We start from the raw sequence: 26,040 nt of genomic DNA on the forward strand, positions 1-26,040 counted from the left end.
TCCAGCCGCTTTTCAACTACCCTGGTAACCTGCCAGCCAACCATTGTGTCAGAAAGCCTGGATCCTGCACTGCTCTTCAGCACTATGCTGTGTGTTATGAACACAAGGCTATAAGAGGAGCTGAATGGAGGGGGTTATTCACCACCACCTGACCCCAGCCAGCCCTCTCCTTGTAGAAGTGGCATGTCTGCAGCTCTGCACCAGAAGCAGCTATTTCCTCCCCTTGCCGCCTGCCACAGCTATTTGATTTTTACATGGCACAACTGCGTGTCCCTATTGTAGCCCTTCTCCTCCAGGCCCCAAGCAAGTTCCTGAGGCTGGAGCGGAGCTGGGCTTGCACAGCCTGCTCTCCCCACAGACCCAGGAGATTCGCCACCTCCCGTGTACTCCAGGCAGGAGCGTTTGCCGCCTGGAGCCGGCCTGCTCAGCTGGACAGCTGCTATGTGAGCTCTCCACACTGAGGAAAACAGGGAGAGCAAGTTTAAAACTTCCTGGGGCTTTAACAGGCTGGGGGTGGGGGGCGCAGCCTTCACCTGTGTACCTGGCTGCAGAGCAGCAGAGTTCAAAATGGTGACCAGAGCGGTCACTGTGGGCATTTGTGGGATGCCTCCTAGAGACCACTTAGGGCAACGTAAGCAACGCAGTGTTTACACTGACACTGTGTCGCTCTGACTACGTCGCCCTAAACTCTATGCCTCTCGTTCAGGTGGTTTTATGATGTCAGCATCGCGGGCGAGTTAAATCGGCGGGAGGAGCATTGCAGTGCGTACACCTCCATAGTTAGGTCAACGTAAGCTGCCTTATGTCGTCAAAACTGTGTAGTGTAGACACGGCCTAAGGAGCCTTCCGACCATCTGGCTGCCTAACAATTCATATGACTAGACCTGGCAAAAGTATTTGAGCTCCTCCCAAACACAGTAGTCAGTGGAGTTTACTTCAATTCACAGCAACAGATGGTCTTTGCCAGGAGATCCCATCTCCAGCTGCCGCCACAGTCTGATGTTGTGTAAACCCATCTCATTTATAGTAGTGCAGTACACTAGAAAACAAAGGGCAAATTCTCAAAGGGATTGGTTTGGGGAACTATGGGAGAAAGTTTAGAAGCGCATCCACATTTTAAAACATTTGTCCATCCCTCTTTGAAACGCTCTCCAATTACTATTGTTCGTATTATAATATTACCTACAGAGCCCACTGTGGTAGGTATGGTACAAACACATAGTAAGAGTCAGTCTCTGCCCCAAAGAGCTTACACTCTAAACAGACAGTCATTATCCCCATTTCACAGATGAGGCATTGAGTCACGGACAAATTAAGTGCCTCATGCAAGGTCACATGGAGTATGTGGAACTGGGAATCAAAGCCAGACCTTATGAGGCCCAGTTTAATGACTTAACCACAAGACCTCCTTTCCCCTCACATCCCCTCTGCAGGTTTTCGCTAAAGCAGTTACGTAGGTTTTGCCTCATCTCTCCCGCAACCAACCCACTCACCCCATACAAACCAGTGCACTGGCGGGGGGATGAGGGGATACCATGCCTTTCCATCCACAGAAGATGTGCACACGGATATCCCTGAAGACCTAGACTGGCCCTTTCTTTTCCTATTCTATTTATTTACAATGGTTTTGTTTGCTAGGGATTTTTTCTGCTTTCAAACCAGGAGGAGAGCGCAATAGTGCCTTGCATGAGTAAGAATCTGTTCTCACCAACACCCACATGTTGACACAGCAATTTCTTTTAATAGCTGCATCTTTACAGAAAACAGATCTGTGCTCTTTTTCTGGGGCCCCCCCGCAATACATATATGTGAGAGAGAGAGGCGCCTATCCGGTGTGAGGAAGGCACAGCCTTCCTGAAGTAAGGTCTAAGGCTTTGTCTACACCACCGCTTTTGTTGGTAAAACTTTTGTCGGTCAGGGGTGGGGGGAAAAACACACCCCTGACTGACCTAAGTTTCACTGACAAAAGTGCTGGTGAGGACAGCGGTATGTCGGAGGGAGAGGTTCTCCTGCCAACATAGCTAACGCGCTTGTTGCGGGTGGTTTAATTATGCCGGCAGGAGAGTGGCTACACGGGAGACCTTACAGCAGCACAGGTGCTGCAGTTCGGTCCGTAGTGTAGACATAGCCGAATAGAGAAGGAGAAGCCAAAGTCGTGGGGTGGAGGGGAAACTGTGGGTGGAGAGGGCAGTGGTGAAGACCGAGTAGGGTATGTATCGTTGGAGTGGCAAGATGGGGGAAGGAGCTCTAAGACCAGACAGAGCCTGGCTGGAAGTGCAAGGAGGAAGAGACGAATAGAGCCTGGCTAGAGCTGTTCCTGGTGGGGAAGACAGGACGTTGCTGGGAGATACAGTAGGGACAGGCAGGATTAAATCAGGCCCCCTCAAGTGGTCCTGCTGTCAAGCGGCTACAAGATTCTCTCAGACTATTCCTGCATTCAGAGCAGTCCATCAGTGGGCACCAAGTTCCACCCCACCTGCTGCAAGACTCACGTGGCCAATCAGGCCCCGGTTATTTCCCTTCTCTTCTTTGCCCCTCGCCCATTCCTCCCTCAACATACTGGAAAATATTTCCAGGCCAGAAATCTTCGTGCTGGAGTTGAGATTTGTGCAAATGAGAACTGTGATTTAAACAAATAAAAGGCTTTCCATAGGAAATGTGAACCTCAGACTCTCCCCTCAGAGCCGGGGTGGGGTTTTTTATTGCTCATTTGGTATTTGTTTATATGAAATAATTTTCCAAAACGCAGAGTTTGCGCAAGCGCTTCATGCTAACAGCACCCGTGGGCCGAGACCCTGGAAATACCTGCTTACACTTCACACATCTCTCTGCGCTGTGCGTTGGTACAGTCCCACATTTCCGCTTCAGTACAGTAACCACAGCACCAGATCATCAAGCAAAAAGGACATGATTTACTGTTAGGTTCGACTAAGGGCTCGCCCTTTTGGAACCCAGCAACTGGAGGAAGTGAGTCCTCCTCACACCTCTCCTGGGAGGAGCGCTTGGAGGAGGTAGATTGCTGGTGCACTTCCCTTTGGCCCCTCCCTTTCTGCTCAGCACAGCGGTACTGGCAACCCCTTTCCAGGAACCCGTGCAAGTTGATATCGTGCCTTTATTTCCTTCACGTTGTAATACATAGTACAAAGTGACATCTAACATGTCCTGACACCTCCTAGAACCAGAAAGAAACTGAAGGACTGTTCTGTGGTTAAAGCACTGGATGGGGACACAGGACACCCGGATTCAGATCCTGGTTTTATCACAAACTCCTTGGGCAAGTCACTTGATCTCTTTGTGCCTCAATTTCCCACTCGTGATACTAATTCCCTGGGTCAAAGGGAAGATGTAAGAAAAAAAAAAACAATTAAGGTTCAGATACATAAAGCACTCATCACCATTGTAAGTAGAAAGATCGCAGATGGGCATAAGTCAGATCTCAGACTTGGGGGGATGCCAAATCCTCATGCCATTCTACAGCCCTAGCTTAGCGCTGCTCTCTCCAATCTAAAATAACTTCCTTGTAACTAAAAGAAAGTCCTGCAAGGAAAGCATTAAAGCATTAAACTGGAAAACATAATACATATAGCCAGAGGCTGCTGACATTCTTTCATTAGCCCCTTTTGCTGCTGGGATGTGAAACACATTCAGAAGATACGAGACTCTGAGCTCAAACCACCATAGAATCTGATACTATCTGGGGCCTGATCTTTTAATACCCAAGTGCACCCTCTCTCTCTCACACGAAACATGAGCATGCACAGGTTGGCATATTGTACATGCTCATAACTAGACACAGGCATCAATTTAGTCCTGAGGGCATAACAAATAACCTGGTTTTGCACATGGAAAGTGTGCATGAAAAAAATAGGTGAACACCACCAGCCTCTCCTTTGTAACAATCAGGCCCTGGTGTATGCTCCCAGTAGGTAGGTTGTACACCCTACATTTCATAGCTCATCAAAGCAGCTAAGCACTTTGCTGGAGATCAGTGGACACAAGAATTAGTTTGAGCACTTGCAACAGCAAACACGAGGTTTCTCTGGCTGCCTGACTCACAGGAAGAGAGTTCAGCTTTTCACCCCAGTCAGATCTCGGGGTTCAGCTCATGGCCTCTCACTTGACACACAGAGATTATGCAAATTTTAAATGTTTTGCTAGCTTCTTGCTTTCCGGGAGTGCAGCTCTAAACCACAATGTTTTCTGGACGGTTTTAATATGAGTTGTCATCACACACTATGAGCACATGGGTGAAACGCTCCAAGGCTATCTATGCAGCATCTGGTCTGCGGAAACCAAAAGCCTGGGAATGGGAGAAGGAGATGCACATTGTGAGCTATTTCTAATATTCCCTCGACTCCCTCACCTGTCAGCATCCACTGCTTGGCCTAATGAAATCATTTGCACAGCAGAAAGCTATGATGAAATGCTAACATGAAACATCATGCCCAGAGATTGATAGAGCAGGTCCTTAAGGGGCTCATAAGTCAATGGGAGTAAGATGGGGCAGGAGTGCTAAGGGAGGAGGTGTGTCTAATGGTCAGAGCAGGAGATGGCCAGTCAGGACTGTTGGGGCCAAGGTTTTCAGAAGGCACCAGTAGTTTGGGGAGCTTCACTTGAGACATGACTTCCAGAAATGGCTGAGCTCCCACTCTGAAAATCTGGCCCCTTTCTGGTGTTTTAAGTTGGGCTCCCAAAACTTGAGGCCCCCTGTAAATCACTTGTCACTTATGAAAATCTTGGACCGGGACTCTGTTCTCACGTAGCAGCACTGGCCAAGCCATTTTCCGTCTCTGTGCCCCGTTTTCCCATATGTAAATTGGGGGAATATTTAACAATGGCACAAATGGGTTGTGAGGCTTCGTTTGTTAATATTTGGAGATACTCAGAGGAAAGGTGTTACGTGGGACGTATTCTTTACACAGCCGGAATATCACTGCTCATCTTCAAAGCAGTGTCCTGGTATTCAGTTAACGAGTTTCTACAAAGCATTGAGAGATCGGTCATTGACAGGCTAAGAGGGCCAGGTATGTGCCATCAGCAGCACTTAACAATGTCACCAGCGAGCCCCTCAAGTCAGGTAGAATCCAAGATTGGGAAACTTCTGTCTCCAACTGGACCTAGGTGTGAGAATGAAGCAACATTGCTCAGAAGAGAGAAAAATGCTGTGAAGAACCACAGTCCTCCCCCTTCCATTGAAGGTGCAGAGGGACCCCCCCACTCAACCTCACCCCATTTACTCAAAGTCACAGGAACCCTTAGAATCCTTTTCAACTGAAGACCAAGCCCAGCCAAAAATGTTTTTCTACCTCCAGCTGGCTAGGAACCTTCTCCTCTCCCTCCTCGTTGAGGTCCTGAACACAGTGACTCATGCACTCATCACCTCCAGCCTAAGATATTGCAACTCACTGCATCTGAGGCTGAAGGTGGAAGCAGTGCACCGCTTGATGGACCACCAGCAGCATATGTGCTCCAGTCCCATGATGGGCATCCATCACTAGTCCAAGGCCTTGGAGAACTGCTCTTCAAAGCCTTTGATGGGTCAAGCCCCACCTGCATCCCAGTCCATCAACCACCAAGACACCTGCCCTCTTCAGGGTCAAAGCAGAGCACAAAGCCCAGTAGGAAGCCTGAGAACTGGAACCATTCCCAGCTGGTCAAACTGAGTTGAACTGACCTCAGAGTAGGTCAGACTAACCCAGAGCTTGGCCATCTCTCAGGACTGAGAAAGATTTCCCACCATAACATTTATATTTAGATATGCCAAGCACAGCTCCATATAACCAGGGAAGGCAGGAGACTCCACTAGATACCTTGTGCTGCTGATCTAATTTAGTTGGGAAGTGTTTAGTTACCGTGGCGGATGGGTGTAATAGAAAGACTTAATCAGATTTAGAGGAAACGGATTCCATCCGTTATTTAACAGGTGATATCAGAACATACGTCAATCCCTGCTGGCTGGAACGGAAAAGAAAAAAGTCACCAGCCTCCAAAAGTGAAATACAAATCATGTAAAGCCCTTTGCGTTGCTTCCTCCCACCGTGTCTGCTCTCTGTGGTTTGGCAAAGCTCATGGGCAGCCCTTTCATGTACCCACGCTGGCAAGTGCTCACCCACAGCTACAAGACTTGGGGTGGAGACTAAAAACTCCCGCCAGGCAGGTACTGACGGCAACACCTCCAGAAGCTATGGAATGAGGAAAACTAACATGAGCGTAACAGGTCAGCACTGAGGTGTAGTGACACAGCTAGCTGTGTTGGGGCCCAACAACAAAAGAGCAAGGGTGTGTAGGCTTGAATTAAGGTGCATTAGGTGTCCCTTGATGACAGCATCCTGTTATTCTGGTCAAACTAGAGCTGCCTAAATCACAGCTGTGCAAGGACCCATAGGACGCCAAGGGGTGCTGCAGGTCCAGGATTTAGATGGATTAACTGAGCTGTAGGGGCGTTGCAGGTCAGAATCAAGGTGCAATGGAAAAGCTGTAGGGGTGGCCGGGGCTGGATTAGCAGGACGTGCTCTGGGTCAGGTGCGAGATGCAGTGGCAGAGGTGCATGGAACAGCCCAGATCATGTTCTGAGCCTCTCTCAAAGTTCAGAGGTGTTCAGGTCTGGAGGCTGTGTTTAGTGCCATGTCTGGTTCATACAGTGTAGGGAGCTCTCCCTGCATCGGGTCCAGTGTCCTGCACTGGGCTGGCTGGGGGCCATTATGAGGAAAACCTCACAAAAATAAAAACCAAAACCAACCCAGTCCATCAACCACCAAGACACCTGCCCTCTTCTGGGTCAAAGCAGAGCACAAAGCCCAGTAGGAAGCCTGAGAACTGGAACCATTCCCAGCTGGTCAAACTGAGTTGAACTGACCTCACCGCCCCCGACCAAACACGCTTCAGCCAACGGGAAGCTGAAAGTCAGAGTGAGTGGGGGGCTGTTCTCGCCCATAGCCTTCCGCAGAGCTCATACCCACGGACCTCTGATAGTCCACTGCATTGTGCCAAAGGGCTCTCTGCCCTACACCACAGCCACTGCTGCTCCCTGCCCTGAACTTCTGCTTGGTACCTTCTTATAAAAACCCAGCACTGCCAAGCTGGCCTTTGTCCCATCAGTTTCCTCAGAGTTTACTGACGGAAGCAAAGAACTCAAGTGGCAGGTTCAGATTAAAAAGCAACGGTTGGGAGAGAAATAACCATGCCATGAGTAGGTCACCCCCCGTCTCTCTTAGGTACCTGTCTACCTCCCATTACCATAGCCTCCGAGTGCCTCACCATTGTTAGTATGGTTAGCCTCACAACACTTTTATTGGCTGAAGCCCAGGAGGGCGTTGGTGGACCCCGGGACTTTCTCCTCTTCACGTCATTGGCCGCAGCAGGAAGACTCAGCAACCGCCAAAAAAAAAAAGGCAGAGAGATCTGCTGCAGAGGCAGCCCCAGGGTTGTGTGCATGGTGGTGCCTGCCTCACTGGCAGCAGCAGAGACAGCTTCGAGCCGAGCAGCTGAGCTGCAGCAGCCTCCCAAGGTTGGAGAGTTTCCGAAGAGCTGCCTAGCACGAGGGGCCACGTTCGCCCGCCAGCGGAGCCGGTCGCTTTGTTCAGACCCCCTCCGCCCTCTCCCAGCAGAAGGAAAGACCAGCACCAGCTGCACTGCTAACTGCCTTTGCTGTCCCGTGATGTGTCCCGTCTCCAATCATCCATACAAAGAGAGCGGGCAAATGAATCCCACAAAGGAAAGGAGCTTTTTCCCCCAGGATCTGCAGCTGGCCTGTGAGCATCTGAGACCCTCTTCCGGTGCACGGTTAGTCCCCTTCCCCTTTCTATACCCCAGCTTCAGATGTGGCTGAAAATCAAACTATTACGGGAGCTGAGCCAACGTTGGATGAACGACTCCCTCTGCTGGCTCTTCCGTGTACTACTTGCCGATGCCATGTCCCATCAAGCCGCCACTTCCGGGTCCAGCCCCTGTCCCACCGTGGGGTGGGTGAACTAGGAAGCCACTTGCAAACACTTGGTAAGAATATGAGTGCATACAACTTTCCCCTCCCCACGCCCACCATTTCACAATAATCGGATCAGAACTTCGCACTGGGCCCCAAGTCACTCAGCCCCCAACCCAAAAGGGTTTTGGCAGCGCAATGTTCCATGCACAATGACAAGGGAGGGGGATGATTCTGAGCTAACCCACCCCTGTAATTCTACTGCTTTGAGCACCAGCCGCGAGGACTGTCCTCACCTCTGAGCAAAATCCATCCCCTCTGCAAAGGGGGGGTAGGGGGAGGAGGGAATTAGAGTCCAGGGGCACAGTATGATGCAGGAAAAAAAGAAAAAAATTTGAACCAGTGTTTGTTTAGCCAGGGTAAATGAAGACACTCTGGCCTGAAACCTGCTCTGAGCTCCACATGGGCTACCAGAGTCCCACCTGCACAGAGCAGTGGCAATGGCCACATCAGGGATTGATTTGCAGGAAAACCAAGCACCCGCACAGCTCCAACTGAAATCAATGGAGTAAAATCCACCCTGGGCAAACAGCCAGAGCAAGGTCTATGCACACTCCAATCCCACTCAAGCCATCAATATAAGTGGTGCATAGGCCCTGTGCCTGGAGAGCTGGAGCCAGAGTCAGTGCGTTTTTCCCTGGACTTGACTCGGCTTTCGCTCAGACACAGGGTGAATCCCACCCCGCATTGTGCCCAGCCCCTCTGGGGAAAACATGAAGTCCTGAGTTCTGCCCTGTGAAGATCACCAGAAGCCAATCTGGAGTAACAAGACGCTTTCCACTCTACCACACACGCAAGAAGGAGGAAGACTGCGGGACGCATGAAGTGTCTTTAATCCGAAAGAGGGAAAAGCAGACCAGAAGGATTAGTATAAGCCAACAGACAAAAAAATAAAATAAAAATAAAATAAAATAAACTTGTCTTTAAAACAAATTCAAATTCCATACAGTGCCTAAAATGTCACCTAAAAACTAAACATTTCCATAAAAAATGTTTGTTGTTTGAACACATTAAAACGCAGTGAAACAATGTGACAAAGGGGGGGGGGGTAATCAGACTAAAGAATTCAGGGTAGCTATTCTGCTCCCAGGAGTAGAGACTGGTTGCAAACACCACCAGGAGCGGAGAGGTGGTGGGGGCGCAGATGAAGTCAGGGACTGCCTTCCCCTTTGGTAGCATGTGGGCAAATAGGGATGGGATTCAGAGGGGAGCTCGCTGTGAGCCCGGGGTGCCAGGGAGAGGAGAAGGAAGGGAAGGGCTCAGTGCTCAAGCCCCAGCTGAAGCTTTGAACAAGACTGAAGCCCGACTGATCTTTTAGATACATTCCCAATTTCTCCCATCCATGCCTGAGTCAGCTGGTTTTCCTGGTGGGACCTTGATCGGCTTCTTCCCATAGTGAATTCTTGCCACAGGGGGTAAGTAACAGCCGAAGAGCTTAAGGAAATGCCGCAGCACTGCAGGAACTGAAATCCACAGCAGTCACCAGCCAGATGGCTCAGAAAGGGGGTGGGGAGGAAGTGCCCCATTTGACTCCTGCTTCCCCGATGCGGGGTAAGTGTGTTTCCCACATCAGAGTGGGGCAGTAATAGGTTAGTTGGGGTGAGTGAAATGGCTTGGCCTCCCACAGGCTCAATGGTAAGTGCTGGGGCCCCCTGAGGAGAGGGGGACTTGCAGGGGGGCTTGTCCTTGTCTGCTTTCACCTCCGCTGCAGGTTTAGAAGAGGTGCAACTTGATGCTAAGTGGTAGTTCTGGACTGCCGTGCTCAGCACAGCAAGCCAAGGGCACGGGAGCCCAGAGAAAGACAGGGCAGGACCCTGCAAAGGGCTCGGCGCTCACAGCATGGGACAGTAATGAAAACTGGACAACGGGGCATCTGCTTTAGGTGCTTCTGGTCTAATCCCACGAAGGCTGGGGTGGCTGTAGTGAATTTGTTAGCGGCATCGTCATCCCTCCCCCAGAAAGTCCCCTGAGATCAGAATTGAATTCCAGGCATGTTACAGACCCCACATATTCATCCAGAAAGAACACCCCAGTGCGTGCATGGACTCACATACAAACTACACTCCCCCCAGACGTATACACACACACACAACCCAGACACACACAATGGTAATTGAAAATAACCCTGTGCATGCACCGTTAGAGTCAAGGCTTCCTGTTTAGTGAGGATTTGTGCCACGACGCCTTTAAAAAGAAATTTTCCAGGCCTGAAAAGGTGCTCCAAATCCACAGGCTCTCCCAAGACCCCCCCCAAACCACCAGCCCCGAAGAGAAATTAAGAAAAGGAGCGTGGAAGGGACTAGAAGCCACACAGTATGTTCCTATCCCTGAGCCTCTTTGCTTCAGCCTGTGTTTACCAGAGGCTCACCTGAGGGGTTAATCCATCAGCACTAGGCAAAACAGCCCAGAAGCCTTCGTCTCTAGACCAGCGCTTCGCACGGGAAACATACTGTCTGGGTTTCAGCATTACAGTAGTTTTAAAAAATATTTATATATTATATACCCTAAAAAGGTCGCCACAGGAATTTCCATGTCTTTGTAAGGAAGAAGGAAAAAAATATTTAACCAAAAAAAAAAAAAAAATACAAATTACCGGAGCTGTTCAACTCTCAGGCCAAAAATAAAGATGTGTGTATCTCACAGGGGCCATCTCCTCACCTGCGCCAAAAAGGCCAGAAACATGGGTGGGTAGCTAAAAAACAACACGTCTGGTATAAATGTCGGAGTTCCACATGTTTGATGAAGTCCGTCTTTGTCCTTTTCTTAAAAAATATATATATACTATTGCTTTCTCGACGGCCAGGCAGGGCTCAGAGGGGGCCCTCAGTGGGGGAGTGCTGTCGGCTCAGAGGGGTTCGCTTTCTTTCGTCTCTTCATGAGCAAAGGGTTGGAGGAGTCTTCGATTTTCTTTATCTTAATTTGTTCGTAATCTACTCTCATGGTGGCCAAGGCACTCGTCATCTCCTCCTAGAAACACCAAGTAAAATACAGGGCCTGGTTAGCAATGGGGGCATCTGACATTGGTGCTAGAACCCCTGGGCTTGGGCCCATGCCCATGTGTGGGCCCATGTCCATTGTCCATGCCTATACACACGTGTATCCCTACCCAAGACATTCATAAATCCTAAGGCCAGACAAGACCACTGTGATCATATGACTTCCCGTATAGCACAGGTCAGAGACTTTCACCCAATGGTTCTATTCATATGTCATTGAACACACACATCATTTTAGAAAGGCATCCCAAGTTTGATTTTAAGTCTAGCGATGGAGAATCCACCACGTCTCTTGGGAAGCTGTTCCAGTGGTTCATTACCATCACGGTTACAAATCTGTGGTTTGTTTCCCGCTTTAATTTCTCTAGCTTCTAACATCCAGCCATTGGCTCTTGTTCACCCTATAATCTAGATCTTGTTCCTTGGACCAAATGATTTCACATACCACTAAACATTCATACTTGGTGGTCTGTGGCTCGGTTGCTAGTGGACAAGTAGCCCTTTCCAACACAACACCGCGCCAGCCGTTCCCCAACCTGATCCCTGTTACTATCCAACAGCGGTCTAGTGGTCCACAGCAAGTGAAATTAGCTGGTCGCCTCCATGCCGTTCTTCAGGCTCACATCACAGACAGAAACACCTTTATTAGCAGCCTCAGCAGATGTGCAGAGGATTGAAGAGGCCACAAAGACAATCATCCACTCATGCCTCCAGGTCAGGTTGGAAACCCAGCCAAAAAACACGCTACAGTAACAATACAGTCATTACTAGCGCAGCCAGGGCCAACACCACACCAAGGCTGCTGGCGGGAAAGAGAGGAGAAAAGGCTTTGCACGGCCACTAATCACGAGTTTACACTTTTTCTTTTTTTAGCGTGTGGATACAAAATTATTCCAGCCCTTTGATTTCACTAATTTCCTATTTCCAGGACTCAAATAGAAACGGGCTGTGAAAAGCAGCTCGTCCCTCCCAATACTCTCTTCTCTCCCATGCAGGTTCTGTGTACGGAAGCTTTATTAGCACTAAATTTAGTACAGCAAATCAAGGCCCGGATCCTGCAAGCTACTCCAGGTGGGCGCAGGGTACAGCTGGCAGGGGCCAGTGACCTGGCTCCAGTTCCCAAAGGCTCCCCGCAGCCTCGCCAAGCATGATGTTTATGTCCACTGAGATGAGGCACTTGGAGAGCAGGCTGTACCAGCTGTGCCTCCTGGAACAGAGGTGGGTCAGGGGCAGAAGCGATTCAGAGTTTTTACCTTGACGTCCTCCCACAAGTCTTTCTCTTCTTTCAAGACTCGACTAGTGTGCAGCGGCGTCTGGGGCACCTGCATCGATTGCTTTAGAGGGGAGGGTAAGAGAGACAAAGGATGAGCCTCCAATAAAAGTCCCTGCCGTCCCGCTTCTCAGTTCCAGCAGCTGCCCCATTTCTGGGGCTCTGTGTCTCACCTCTAGAAAGCCACGCACTTACCATGATCCAGGAGTGGTTCATGAACTCCGTTATCGTCATGCGCTGGGTCGGATCCGTCTTCAGCAGGTTCCGGATCAACTGTTTAACTGGAGAGGGAGATAGGGAGGTGTTAATAAAAAGCAGCACTTAGGATATATATTCTCCCCAAGGGTACGCTATGCCCTAGCAACCACCAGAACCTCTGCTGGTCTCTTTGGCCTGGTCTACACCAGGGATTTGCACCAGTTGAAGCCATGGGTGCTGTGACAGACTGATAGTATCTTGTAATATCCTGGACAAACCTTATTAAATAAGGGTTAATACCTTTGGAGTCCACTGTTATTAAACAGGGAATCGTGTGAATGTTATTGTAGAATTGTATGTACCTTCTCTAGGAGGAGAGGGATGCTAAAGTAACTACTCTCCTTATCAGCCCCTTGAAGCCACCCCCCTGGAGAGGTGCACCTATACTAGTCCTGACTGGATTCTCAAGGGACCAAGAAACAAAGAAAGGATTTTTGGATAAATAACTTCATTTTAACCAAGCTCAGGGCCTTCCTCCTGATCCAGCAAACAGACAGGCCCCCTGGTCCACAGAGGGCCCCAATCCTTAGTGAAGAGTAGGAAGGACTGGGCCCATCAGACTGTGTGCTTGTTCTACGCTGTGGTGAACTTGAAGCCACAAGGAAACCACTTGGTTGGGGTGCTGAAGGACTGCTCCTGCCAGAACCCCTATTTGGATTGGGGTGAACTCCGCTAAGCTTAATAGTAAGTGTGTGTGTGTGTGTGTGGTGGGGTGGGGGAGGGGGGGCAGGGTATTGTTTTTAACGTGTTTTCCCGGGGACATTTTTACCTTAAGAATTAATAGTAAGTGGGGGGGGGGGGTATTGTTTTTAACATGTTTTCCCGGGAACATTTTTACCTTAAGAATAAAAGACACTTGCATAAAAAGAGCTGTGTGGTGTCTCCAGCTGTGGGCAGCCACACTGTTAACCATCTCTGGAGAAAGAACAGGAGTACTTGTGGCACCTTAGAGACTAACAAATTTATTAGAGCATAAGCTTTCGTGGGCTACAACCCAAGACAGCTGTGCTTGGGCAGCCTGTCTCTGCTGGAAGTAACACGATGAAAGCAGGGAGCCATTCAGCCTGGAAATACCCTAGTCAGGAGGGAGAGAGACGCGGGTCCCCTCAAGAGAGGTGATGGCCGGGGGAGCCAGGAACCGGAGAGGGGGTGCCCTTGGAGGACCATAGAGGGGGAATATTAATGCAGCAGCCCTGAACTGTGACAGGTGCTAAGCCCTAGTATAGACAGGCAAAGCCACTGTTCAAATGGGATATACGGCACCAGCGTAAGTTACAGCTTCACCTGTCTACACTAGGGGCCTGCACCCGTACAGCTATTCTGCTGGCTGCAATAGGGCAAATCCCCATGTTAGGCAAGGCCTTGTTCTACAACTGGAGATTGCAGGCACGCACAGGCTGAGCTTTCCCATTGGGCATTATAGCTACACGCCTGACACGCCCCAGGAAAGGGAAACCACATTGCCAATATCGGAACACCCAGTCCCTTGGGATTTCACCGCAGGCGGTCCAGGCACGGCTTCTGCAATTATGTTCGGGTAGCGGGGACACACACGTTCATGGAGCAGACACTCTGCCACAGCTTTTACCTTCTTCGGACACTTCTGACCACTCAGGGTTGGGAAATTCATATTGGCCCATTCGGATCCGTTTTTTCATGCCTGGAGAAATGGCCAGACCGTGGTTCGAATAGAAAGGGGGATACCCACACAGCCTAAGCCAAAGAGAGAGAAAGTAATGAAGTGATCTGCAGAGGGGAAATCCTTTAGACTGCGTTAGAAACTTACTAGATCAAGTTTCCTTGCTTGTATTATAAGCTGAGGTCAGTTCTGGCTAGCTTGCCCAACAGCACCCTTGGATAGCTGAAGTGGGTTATCCCTACCTCTATGAGGGTAATGAGATCAATCTAAGAAAGGGGAAATTTTAGGCCTAAAACAAGAAAAACTCCCCAGCAGGGAGATCTGTTAGTCTCTGGAATACTTCTGCAAGGGGCGCGCGGGAACCCCATTGCTTTGCAAATAGGCCGGGCTGAGCACTAGACAGACACTGTACGACAGGGAACAATCCTGCACTGGCTTGGTCTAGAGAGACTAGGGGCCAGATTTTTAAAGGTATTTAGGTGCCTAAATATGCAGATAGGCACCTAGTGGGATTGTCAAAAGCACCTAGGCACCTAACTCCCAGTAATCTGAACAGGAATTAGGAGCCCAGGTGCTTTTGAAAATCCCATTAGACTCTTCTGTGTTTTTAGGTGCCCAAATACCTTTAAAAGTCTGGCCCTAAAGGTACGACTACACAGCAGTTAAACACTCACGGCTGGCACAGCTCAGCTGACTCAGGCTCGCGGGACTGGGGCTACGGGGCTCTAAAATTGCTGTGTAGACGTTTGGGCTTGGGCTGAAGTCTGAGCTCTGGGACCCCAAGAGAGGCGAGGGGTCCCAGAGCCCGGCTCCAGCCTGAGCCCAAACTTCTACACAGCAATTGATAGCCCCGTACCCCATGCCAGCTGTCCCCGGACAGCCACGGCCGTGCCGCAGGTCTTTTATTCCAGTGTAGACGTGCCCTACGTGACCCAATAGATTTGCCCCCATCTCTAATATTCATGTCATTTCACTGCTCTAGAGAGTCATTTGTCCTGGGTAGGTCTGGGTCAGTCAGCACGCACTGAACAGCAAGGCGGGGTCCACAGGGAACCATCCCAGGCTGGTGTCTTTCTGCAGTGGAGGAGGAGGAGAAGGAAGTCAGATGTTTACACATGCACCTAGTGCAGCCTTCCCGGCATGCTGCTTGGCCAGACTCCGGGAAAGGACATTGCATGTTTCACCCAGGGAGCGCCCTGCGAGCCTGCTTGGGGACAGATACTGAGAGGGTGGAAGCTGCAGCTCCCCTGGGTTACGCATGAGCGATGCTCATCAGGATGGTACAGGGGAAACCGCTCACTTACAAAATGTACATGATGACGCCCAGGGACCACATGTCACAGGACTTGTCATACTTCTCCGGGCCCAGCACCTCCGGGGCTGAGGAAAGAAAGAAAAATTCACAAGGCAGTCAGAGACATTGTGCAAGGAGGCTACGGGGTCAAACACAGAAGTGATGCCTCTGGAGGGAGGAGCTCTAACGCAGGCTGAGACCATGAGTTTGATGGACCAATCACCCCAATCCTGAGCCATTTGACAGTAGACGCAGCTTAGCGCAGTTGATGAACTGCTCCAGAGAAGCCCTGCTCTTGGAAAGGACCTAATTATATAGGTTTCCTCGCCACGCTGTGCGGGGGGAGCCAGGACTAGACTAGCAAGGGGTGCTACACATCAGGCCAGAGGGGCATTCACAGAGCTGTGTAGGGCAAGTGCCAGGAAGAGTCTCACGTGCCCACACTGTGAATTGCTTATACAATGCCCTGATGTGTGCGAGGTGCATTGCAGAAAGAGGAGATACATATGCCCCTGCCCTGCTTACCTCACCTGGCACGGGACCTGGGATGGCATTTGCAATACACCTGGCTATAATTGTCACCATCAGCTCCTGAGCAGGGACCACAGAGGAACAGATCTCCAGGGCATGTCTGCCGTCAAACCAGTCCCCTGGGTTGTCCAGCTGAGGAGTTTGGATCTTAACACGGCAGCAGGGCTGGGAACCCACAGCCTTTCCAGCTCTGGAGCCCATACCGAAACTTCAGATCCAAACACCCCAAAGCAATGGGACTGTCTGGATCAGAGTTCTGCTTCTCAGGCCCAACCCTACAACCCATTACAGCTATAGTTCAAATGGAAGTTATGGGCCTGATGCAGGAATTACTGGGTACAGTTCTCTGGCTTGTGTTATATACAGGCGACCAGACTAGATGGTCCCCTTCTGGCCTTACAGTCTCTGAATCCACAGCTCCAGGCCTTCCCCGCACAAAACAGCAGCAATACCGGAAGATTCTGGATGCCTGCAATCCCCATTCCCTGGAAGGGGGCGAGGCATCTCAGCTTCCCCAGCGACTTACCCACGTAGTAAGGTGTGTAGCACGGTGTGGCCAGGGAGTTGTGTGTGGTGGTTTCTTTAGCAAAGCCGAAATCGGTGAGTTTCAGTACAGTGTTGGGCCTTTTCGAGGTGTACAAGAGGTTTTCTGGCTGTGAAAACACAATGAATAAAAAGCAAACTAAGCGCTGGCCAAGTCCTCCGGGCTCCTACCTCTCGCATAGCCAGGGGCAGCATTAGAACAGTGCCAGCATGTCCGAGTCACTGAAGATTTGACCATGATCATACCAGCGGGAGCCATGTGGTTCGAACTTAGCCAGAGAGGATTCCATCCACCCCATTGCAGCTCAACTCTCGGCAATTTTCTGCCTGATTTCTCCCCCCCCACCCGGGCAAGACCTGATTTGTAACAGCTGAAGTGGGTCTCGTATCAGAGATCCCAGAATCATCCCTTCTCTCCCCACTCGCACCCCTCAGCCTTCCAGATCCTAGCTAGGTCCAGAAGCAGAAGTGTGAAGATATGGCATGGTTAGTGTGACTTCCAGGCCAGTTCTATAAACCCCAACACATTCAGGTAAGGATCTACAACTTCTGAGATGGGTTATAAGCCAGTGAGCGAGACCTGGGATATTCTGCAGAGAGCATTGTCTCCCACACCAATTGACACTGAAGAGCTAACAGGAGGGGTGCGGACATTGGCAGTGTGAAGTTGTATAATCAATAGGGAAGGGCAAGTCTCACAAAGCCCTTCCTGAACCCATCCCTTGCCCCAGGGGCTTAGTACTATTCAGACAACTTGCACTGATTTCCCCAACACAATTTTAGATCTTCCGTCTTCATGCTTCTCTTGACAGCGCTCTCTCCGCCCCTTCCCACACCATAATCTCCTCAACCAGGAAGCTGCATCTCTCAGGGAACTGCGTGCACCTTTGCAACTTGTAAATCTGTTGCCAACTGGGGGTGTTTAGCCCCAGTTCCCTGGGAAAATGCCAATCAAAGTAACTATATTCTGCCTCTGCAAAATTCCCCGTGGTTTCATTTGGACGTGGGACTCCTCTTCGCTTCCTGCCCGGGGCAGCGGTGTCGTGCGACTGCGGAACAGCTGCTGTGGGGTGGCTGCATTTCAGAGGTGGATGGAGGGTTTTTGTTTCTCAACGGCACCACACCCCAGTATACAAAGCTCTTTGGGATGACAGATGCTATATGAAAATACAAGACCGTATGAACAAGGAAGTCTTGCCTGCTTACAAGTGAATTCTAGAACAATACAAACCGCACCCTTTAAGAATTCTGCTGCTCTTACAGAAAGGAAATGCCATTTTTACAAGACCTCATTGTTTCAATGGACTTCACCCTATAGGGCAGGGGAAATGATAAGGGCCAGGTCCACACACCAGAGTAGAGGAGACTTCAATTTCAGCAAGTTATCCACTTCCCCCTAAGCCAAACCAGCCACCATCTCACCGTCTCCATTATGGGCTCTGATTGATCTCTGCAGGTAGCCTGCAATGAAACCCAAAGGCCAGCCGGAGCTGAAGTGGGTTGGCGTTTTCCCCAGCTGACCTCTGCTTTCACGGAGGTCGTTCCCATAGACACGTACAGAGAGATGGTGCCCAGACCGAAAACCTATGGTCCAAACACCCCCACGTTGGAAGGGTCCAGCTCCTGATCTGAAGTGTCACGTCCCCACAGTGACGGAGGCAGAAGTACAAGAGCACAGTGGTCAGCTCTTGTTTGAAAGGAGCCAACAGGAGCCATGAGCCGCACTGCTCTTCCTCCCCATCCCGCATTCTCCTGCCTTTCAAAAAGCACGAGTTATTTGAGGCCGGTTAACCTCAGTGGGCCTCTTAAATGCAATCTAGGGAGTGGCTGCAGCACTCCTCTGGATTGTACAACGTTATGTGGGCCAGGACACTGGGGGTCGTGCAAGCAGAGGGCCCTCCGCTAGGGGCAAAGACCTTGGAAACACTCTCTAGCATCCGCTAGGCGCGCAGTACCTTCACATCCCGGTGTGCTATGTTAATCGAGTGCAAGTACTGGATGGCTTCTCCAATGCTCTTCATTATTTCTGAAGCCTCTAGAGGAGTTAAAGAAAATTTAAAAGTATTTAAACCTCAGCAATTCAAAGTAAAGCCACCCCCAAGGTGATACAAGTGCATCCCTAAAGGCAAGAGCTGGAGAGCACCGCAGAGAAACCCTCTGAGAGTCAGAAAGCAAAGAAGCTCTTGTGCCTGAAGTCTCCCTTTCCGAGCAGGGTTCTTCACATGGGACCTGCCTGCGAAGAGAGTAGACCTGCTACAATCACTCCCAATAAGAGCGATTTGGGGGAGCACCAGCCACTGGCTTTGACCCTAGACTGTTTAGTAGGCAGTCAAACGTCTGGTTGCAGAAGTTCCAACCAGCTCTAAGGCAAGACATTTTCACTCAACCAACATAAAACAGCCAAGGGGTTTAAAAAAAGCCTCCGTACCCCGTTCCGTGAAGGCCTGGTCTCCCCTATCTTGAATTCGACTGAAGAGCTCCCCACCATCCAAGCTGAAATACAGAAACAAGTGGAGTTAAAGGTCTAGCCGCTACCTCCCCCACCCATCAGGCCTCTCCAGCGGGCCTTCAAAATCCTCACTGATCATTCCAAGCCAAGCACGGCCAGGAGTCGCTGCCCCGAGCTTTGGGGAGAAGCCCCAATACACATTGCAAGGGGTGAGAGATCTTGCAACATTTCTGGCTTTGTTTCCAAGTTCAGGGAGATTAACCTCCCTTCCTCCCATACCCCGCCTCCAGGTTTGCCCCTTTTGCACCCCCTCCATTTCCAGGCCTCTCTCCCTTCTCCAGAAAGCAGCCAAGAGAGACTGCATAGCAGAGGACTCCCTCCGCTGCAGGCAGGCAATGGGCCAGCACCTGCGGATTTCCTGGCCACATGAGAGCAACCGTACAGAGGCACCTTTACAATAAAGAGAACAGATTGCTCTAGAAACGCCGAAAGTTCCCAGCCTCGCTGGCCTACTTTTCAGCAAAAGCCACCGGAGGTACATTCAACCACACAAGCAAGGAGGCATTGAACTCAGAGTTCCACCCAGCCTGTGCGCTCAGGTCACACCACAGCACAAGCTCCTATGCCAGTCAGTCACCTGACAAGCTGGGTGGCCGGCAGTCGGCAGACTGACTGAGCACAAGGGCAAATGGGACAAAACACAGCAGCACCCTGGTGCTCAAAGAAGCTCTGCCCCCGGCAGCTCCCACTGATTTCACAGACCCCAGGCCTCAGCCCGGGGGCGTTGGTCTCCCTGAAGAGCTCTGGCTTTTGAAGCCACTAGCCCAAGTTATGCAGAGTGAACGATGCAGCTAAAATATTTGAATACAAAACGAACTTCGGTATTCCTCCAACAGCCAGATGGATACAGAGGTCTTGGGGCTAAAGCCCTGGCTGAGGACTCAGTTCCCAGCTCTACCAGACTCCTTGAGTGACCCTGAGCAAGCCACTTAGCCTCTCTGTGCCCACGCTCCTCATCTACAGGAAACGAGGTTTCCTCTCTTTGTCTTGTCTAGCTCTTTGGGGTAGGGACTGTCTCTTGGTACGTGTCCACACAGCGACTAACACAATGGGGCCCAAATCTCGAACAGGCTTCTCGGCACTATCCCCGATACAAATAACGAACATGGAGCCGAGCTATGTGATAGAGGGTACAGAAAAGGAGAGAGAATTTGTGCCCATGCTAAGAGCTTCACAGCCAAGTACTGAGTTACAAACGCCCCGGATCTGAACGGAGACACGAACAGACCTGAGTCACAGGGATGTATGGGACACTGCAACCGTGTCTGTTTCCTCTCTGGTTACTTTCCATCTTATACAGGGCCCATCCTGGCAGTATCTAAGCCTATTCCAGTCCATCACGCTCAGGCTAGCTTTAAAATAGCAGGTGGCTATTAAAGCAATGCTTCAACTGGTTTCACACGCGCATTTGACAGCACAGTGACCAGCTTCCTATTGTTCATTCAGACGTCGCTGTCTCCCCACGTGTACAGATGAGCTGCTCAAACCTTCTCTGCCTGCGGACACCCAGGATCTCAGCACGAGTGTCGGAAGCATCTTCCCACACAGAGAACTCAGAAAGCTCTTGCGCAACATAGCAGCAGCCTAACCTTTGCAAACCCTGAACTGCTCCTCCGTCTCCCCCTCCCCGCCCCCTGACAACCTGTTGGCCTCTGCCACGGGAGAGGTTTTGGCAAGGAAGCTGCATTAAAAATCACAGCTGCGGTTGGGATGTGGTTTCGATACTTTCCCCTTCATTCCTCCCTCCTCGTATCAAACTTCTGAGAGCACCAGACTCGCTCAGACGTTGCTGTGAACACCAGCCTGTCACTCTCTTCCCTGCTCTTTGCCGGTGGTGTACCCCTGGTCTGACAGCCACTGCTGCCCAACGACCAGCTCAGCCCCACACATGACAGCACGGCTGGCACTTCAAAAGTTACCAACACCTTTTTCATGGCAAAAGCAGGTCTGGTTTATGAAGAACTCTTTGCATGTGAGAATATGATGGGTTCTGTTACAACAAGAATAAGGATCCATGGGCCATACGCCTGCTTACCTAGCTACAGGTTTTCCAAATGACTCCACAACCAGCAGCTCACACTCCGGCCCCAGTTCTGGGTGCTGAGCACTTGGGAAATCTGGCTCTTGAATGCCGAACTACTACATCTCTCAGTGGCTTTGTTTTTCCCTGATCATAGAAGGCCATTTCCCCCCTACCATCGCCGCCTCAGTCATTACAAGAACTCCCCCTACACACTGAGGTTAGAAATCAAACAGCCCCTTCCCACCTCATACATAACAATTCTCAAGGGCTATAATAAAACATATTGTGCATTTCTATAGCAAATTCTGTTTCAGTTCAAAGATCATAAAGCATTTTATGAACGTTAAGGAATATTTTCACGCCGAGAGGTGAATAAGTATATATATATAAAAAAAAACATATTACAGATGAGGAAACTGAGGCACAGAGAGGTAAAATGACTTGCATAGAACCACCCGGGGTGTCAGAGCCCAGGAGTTCCTGGCCCTCAGCCACGTACTCTGACCAATACACCGTGCTGCTTTCAAAATGGTTGAATTAATGTGATGGCAGGGTCAGAGGTAAATCCTGTGAATCCATGGGACATGGCCTTTCCAAAAGGCACATGGCCCAGCCTTCAGCTACCGATACTTAGAAGTGTTGGCGGCCAATCATTCACATGCTCAGAACACACATGGTATGAGGCACTGGGAGCCTGGGCACCAGTTCTTTTTAGATGATCCTTGATATCCTAAGATTTCCCAGGCATTTTCCACAGATCTCTAGAGCGACGGCCTCCCCTGAGAGAAGTGAAGCGGTCAAGTGGGAGGAGGGATTTGGCTCGTTTCTTCTCTCACACAACACTTACCACTCCATGATTATAAGCAGGCATTTCCTCCCCTGGTACAGGTTTTCATAGACATCAATGATCTTTACAATGTGGGCACACTGAGATGCCCTCCAGTGGAGTTCGACTTCCCTGCGGGCTTTGGGGCAGTCCTGCAGCATCTAAAAGAAAGAAGGAAAATTCAGTCTTTTCTCCCTCATGCAGCAAAATTTCCAGAATCACAATTTTGTCCAAGACACTTGAACAAAAGGTTCTGGATTCAAAAGGTCTGAGATGTTGCCATAACACCATGATATTCTGCTAATAAAGCTTTCATGTGATCTCTATTAGACCTCTGCAGATAGATCAGGGAAAGATACAACTAGGGGCATGAAGGACAAAAGTAACAGAGACTGATGCACTCTCATCCATTATTATGCGGTATGAGAAAACAACAGGTGAGTTAAGTCTAGCCCTATACAATGCCTGGAGCGCCATCTAGTGGAGGATATATGCAATTCCAGCCATTTGGTTTCTCGCCAACGCAACAGCTATTAGAGGTGTACAGTTGTGTCAAGAGCATTAATTCCTGCTTGAGCGTAACTTGGGAAATAGGTGTCCTTAAATTAACCGAACTTGCAAGTAAAGGACGTCTACACTAGCAGCAGGAGGCCTGCACTTACTACATCTTTAGATCGACAAGGAAATAATAATCGACACTCTCCAGGGAAAGCCAGACCCTGCCTTAGGGGTTAGTTAATTTTTATTGGGAATAGACACTGCAACTGTTCACACCCAACAAAGGCAGATGACAACGTTACCCTGGTACGTTCTGCTTTCTCTCCCAACACTTAGCTGTGAAGTCAGGGCCAGAAGTGCCACATCTCAGCCCACCACTGGGCCGCATCGCAGGATGGGTGCAATGGGACCCTTGGTACTGAGCGTCCGTGATGAAAGGACAGGATAAGTCAACTCACACGCAGGGGGTAGGGGTGACATTTTGGACAGCGCTTCCCTGGCAAATAATTTGAATCGCTAATTCACAAGGCTCCTCCTCTGGGGTCCCAGATCAGAGTCTACCCCCCACCCCCCGCGCTTTGGCAGAGGGATGCTCAATGCTCCCTTCAACGACCCCACACATGCAAGGATGGGGAGGAGGAGGTTTGCTTGAGCATAGTATGCAACACCCCTCCCCTTTTGGAGGCAGAGGAAGCTACCTCCACCGCATTCCCAGCCTGTCTGCTCAGGGAGCAATACGCTCTGCCTCTGCTAGCAGCAGACTTTAAGGTTGGCCAGAAAAAAAAATCATTCACATAACATCAGCACCTGACATATTAACGGGGTTTACGGTCTGTCCATCCATAGGACTGATGGCCCTTTGACACCCATCCCCTCTGTGCAGCACACGCTGCATAAATGGAGTCCAGCAGAGAGCAGCTGTTTGCATTCTCTGGCAGACGGTGCCATCTAGTGGCAAAAAGTGGCTGCATAAAAATTCTTGCCATTCTGTTGATCTGAAGTACACACAAGCACATGTAGAGGAGCTGTTCATCACGTCACTCCCAGCGGCCTGAGCTTTGTATTGGTCAAAGAAATCAATCTACATTATAAACATCTGCAGAATCGTAGTGAGGTGTTTTTTTTAAGTCACGCTTTGCACTTATGCCGCACACCTTTCCCCTGAGGAGCTCAAAGACCCATACAAACCAGAGCAAGCTAAGGCTATGTCTACACTACCAGAGTAAGTCAACCTACGCTACACAACTCCAGCTACGTGAATAACCGCGGAGTCGGGGTGGAGTACAGGGGTCAACTGGAGAGTGATCTGCAGTCGATTTGGCAGGTCTTTACTAGATCTGCTAAATCAACCGCCAGTGGATCGATCCCCACTGTAGTGTAGACCTGCCCTCAAGCCTCATCACGCTTCTTTGAGGTATGCCACGATCATCATCATCCCAATCTTACAAATGGGGAAACTGAGGCATGGATAAGAAAAGTGATTTTCCCAAGATCGCACAGTGGGTTAGTGATACGTGGCGGATGGTTCACACTTCTGACCTCATGAAACAAGTTTCTCTGCTGGGCTTATTCAGTCCATTGGATCCAAATTAGAGCAATGTTACAGACAAATCAACAGTAAAGGCCAATTGATAGATACTGAATCCATCAACTACACCATTAAACACCTGAAAAAAGGTACAAAAAAAAAATCAGAGGAGAGTATTACTATTCAATGACTTGAAAGGTCATCATGGATTGGTCCATTTAGGATCTTGCTGAGTTGCACGAGTCTGGTTTCCTTAATTACATCAATTTACCCAATAATTGCTCTTAATAAAATAGTTCTCTGGAGCACATTAACTAACTTCCTCATCCAATTACTGTTATTGGAGCACTGGCTACTGAAGGACATTGGCTAAACGTTTCCCTTCATGCATTTATGAGGCTGGACCTAGAGTGGTGGAGGGGAACTATGCTTTTGGTACATAGGGAACTGCGCTGGCATCCACTGAAGTCGAAGGCAAAATGCCCCATCAGTTCAGTGGCAGAAGTATCAAGCCTCTACATAATAATTAGAGCTGGTTATAAACAGCAAAAAATGCTAGTGTGAATTTAAATTATTTTTATTGATTTTTTCAAAGTTTCAAAAATACAGCAACGAAATATTTTGATCTCTGAAAAATTTAGAGCTCTATGGCTGGTTAAAAAAAAACAGACACACACATACACCAATGAAAGTTTACATATCAACATTTTCCAAGGGGTTTGTTCTAGTCAAAAATTAAAATTTCCAATTCCCATGGGACCTTTGAGCATCTGGGCCTGTGTGTTCAGTGCTACTGCTGATGTTTCCCGGCTTAGAGGGACACAGGCAGGTTAACCATGCTTTTAAAAAACAAGCTTCTTTATCTGTGTAACTAGCATCACCTCAGATTATTAGCAGAGCAGGGCGTAAGACCATACCTGCTTTGAGCAGTTCTGCCCATTAACTATAACAGCCTGCTACATTCTCACAGTTAAGTGGGAGATAGCAAGGTCCACTGGACTGGGAGTCAGGAAACCTGGGTTCTTCTTGACTCAGTTGCCGTGAAACCTGGGGCAGGTCCCTTTGAGAGATGCAATGACATGTACAGTCATCTAGTGGAAGTGATAAATGCCTCAAACGCTGCCAAGGAATGGCAGAAAGAATGAAAAGTTTGGAAGGGGAGGGAAAGATTTAATTTTAATTTTCTGAAGCCATTTTCTATTGGAAATATTAGCAATTACAGATGGGACGTTTGAGAGGGTTCCTTTAGCTGCTATGGATCCCTTTAAAGATTGCTACGCTGGATGTGGAACATTAAATATCCACAATTAAGAGCCCTGGGATATCCCAACTGGGTGCTATGGACACCTCAACCATACAGAATTCATGTTGGTTGGGGAACATGCACAGCCTGAGCTCACACCTCAGCACCACACAGAAAGCCCATTAGCTACACCTCCCCCAGAGATTATAAAAAAAACCATCCCATGCCCGGGGAAGACAAAATAAATAAGCAAGATTCTCTCTAAATAGTACGTTTCTCAGCTTTTCCAGCAGGAGACAACAGCTCTTTAAGGAGTCCCCTGACTTCCACAAAGGCTCCTCACAGCTCTCCGGTGCTGGAAAGATTTGCTAGTCTGCCAGAGTCTAGTAATTACCATGTTTGTCAACATAAACAGCCTTAAATACATGCAGCGGACTCCTAAATACAAGACAACAAACGTGTCTTACACAAAGCCACATACCCTCCCTCCCTGCCTCCAGCAAGTATTTCAAGGCTCATTGTTACGTGCATGCTGTTAAGTAGACTGGATAGTTGTCTCGCTGATTCTGCATCCAGGCTCTTGTTGGGGTCTGCGTTTCAGTTTAATGGCAAAGTTTAGCACCAGAGCTGGGCAACTCAGGCAGAGAGGTATCTACCTACCCTTTCCTAGGAAACTCACCATGTGTGGACACTCAAATGCCAAGCTCAGCTCCGTTCAGATTTACACGCTGCCCATCTAATTTTATCTCCTTCGGCAGCCCATGGCCTCAGATCGAGAATAAAGGCATAAGCTTCAGGCAAACGGTGGTTTGGAAAGGCACAAGCTAGAACAGGGGTCCCCAACGCGGTGCCCGCGGGCGCCATGGCACCCGCCGGGGCGTCTAAATGCGCACGCTTACTG

At 49.6% G+C, this 26,040-nt stretch overlaps 1 protein-coding gene across 1 annotated transcript in view; it reads right to left on the reverse strand.

Annotated features, from left to right (window-relative positions):
• Positions 1–10,249: 10,249 nt before the first annotated feature.
• The window catches only part of LOC113407107 (MAP kinase-activated protein kinase 2-like), a 76,658-nt gene continuing 60,867 nt past the window's right edge, over positions 10,250–26,040 (reverse strand). Inside the window, exons 2-10 of the mRNA XM_026655158.2 lie at positions 21,892–22,031; positions 18,941–19,005; positions 18,468–18,547; positions 16,496–16,622; positions 15,449–15,524; positions 14,094–14,218; positions 12,443–12,528; positions 12,231–12,311; positions 10,250–10,948 (exon numbers count right to left, since the gene is read on the reverse strand). Coding sequence (XP_026510943.1) covers positions 10,805–10,948; positions 12,231–12,311; positions 12,443–12,528; positions 14,094–14,218; positions 15,449–15,524; positions 16,496–16,622; positions 18,468–18,547; positions 18,941–19,005; positions 21,892–22,031 — 924 coding nt within the window. The 3' untranslated portion in view covers positions 10,250–10,804. The remainder of the gene's footprint in view (positions 10,949–12,230; positions 12,312–12,442; positions 12,529–14,093; positions 14,219–15,448; positions 15,525–16,495; positions 16,623–18,467; positions 18,548–18,940; positions 19,006–21,891; positions 22,032–26,040) is intronic.

The sequence above is a fragment of the Terrapene carolina genome, unplaced genomic scaffold, assembly GCF_002925995.2.
Source record: "Terrapene carolina triunguis isolate 2854851 unplaced genomic scaffold, T_m_triunguis-2.0 Scaffold198, whole genome shotgun sequence".
In the NCBI taxonomy this organism is placed as follows: Eukaryota; Metazoa; Chordata; order Testudines; family Emydidae; genus Terrapene; species Terrapene triunguis.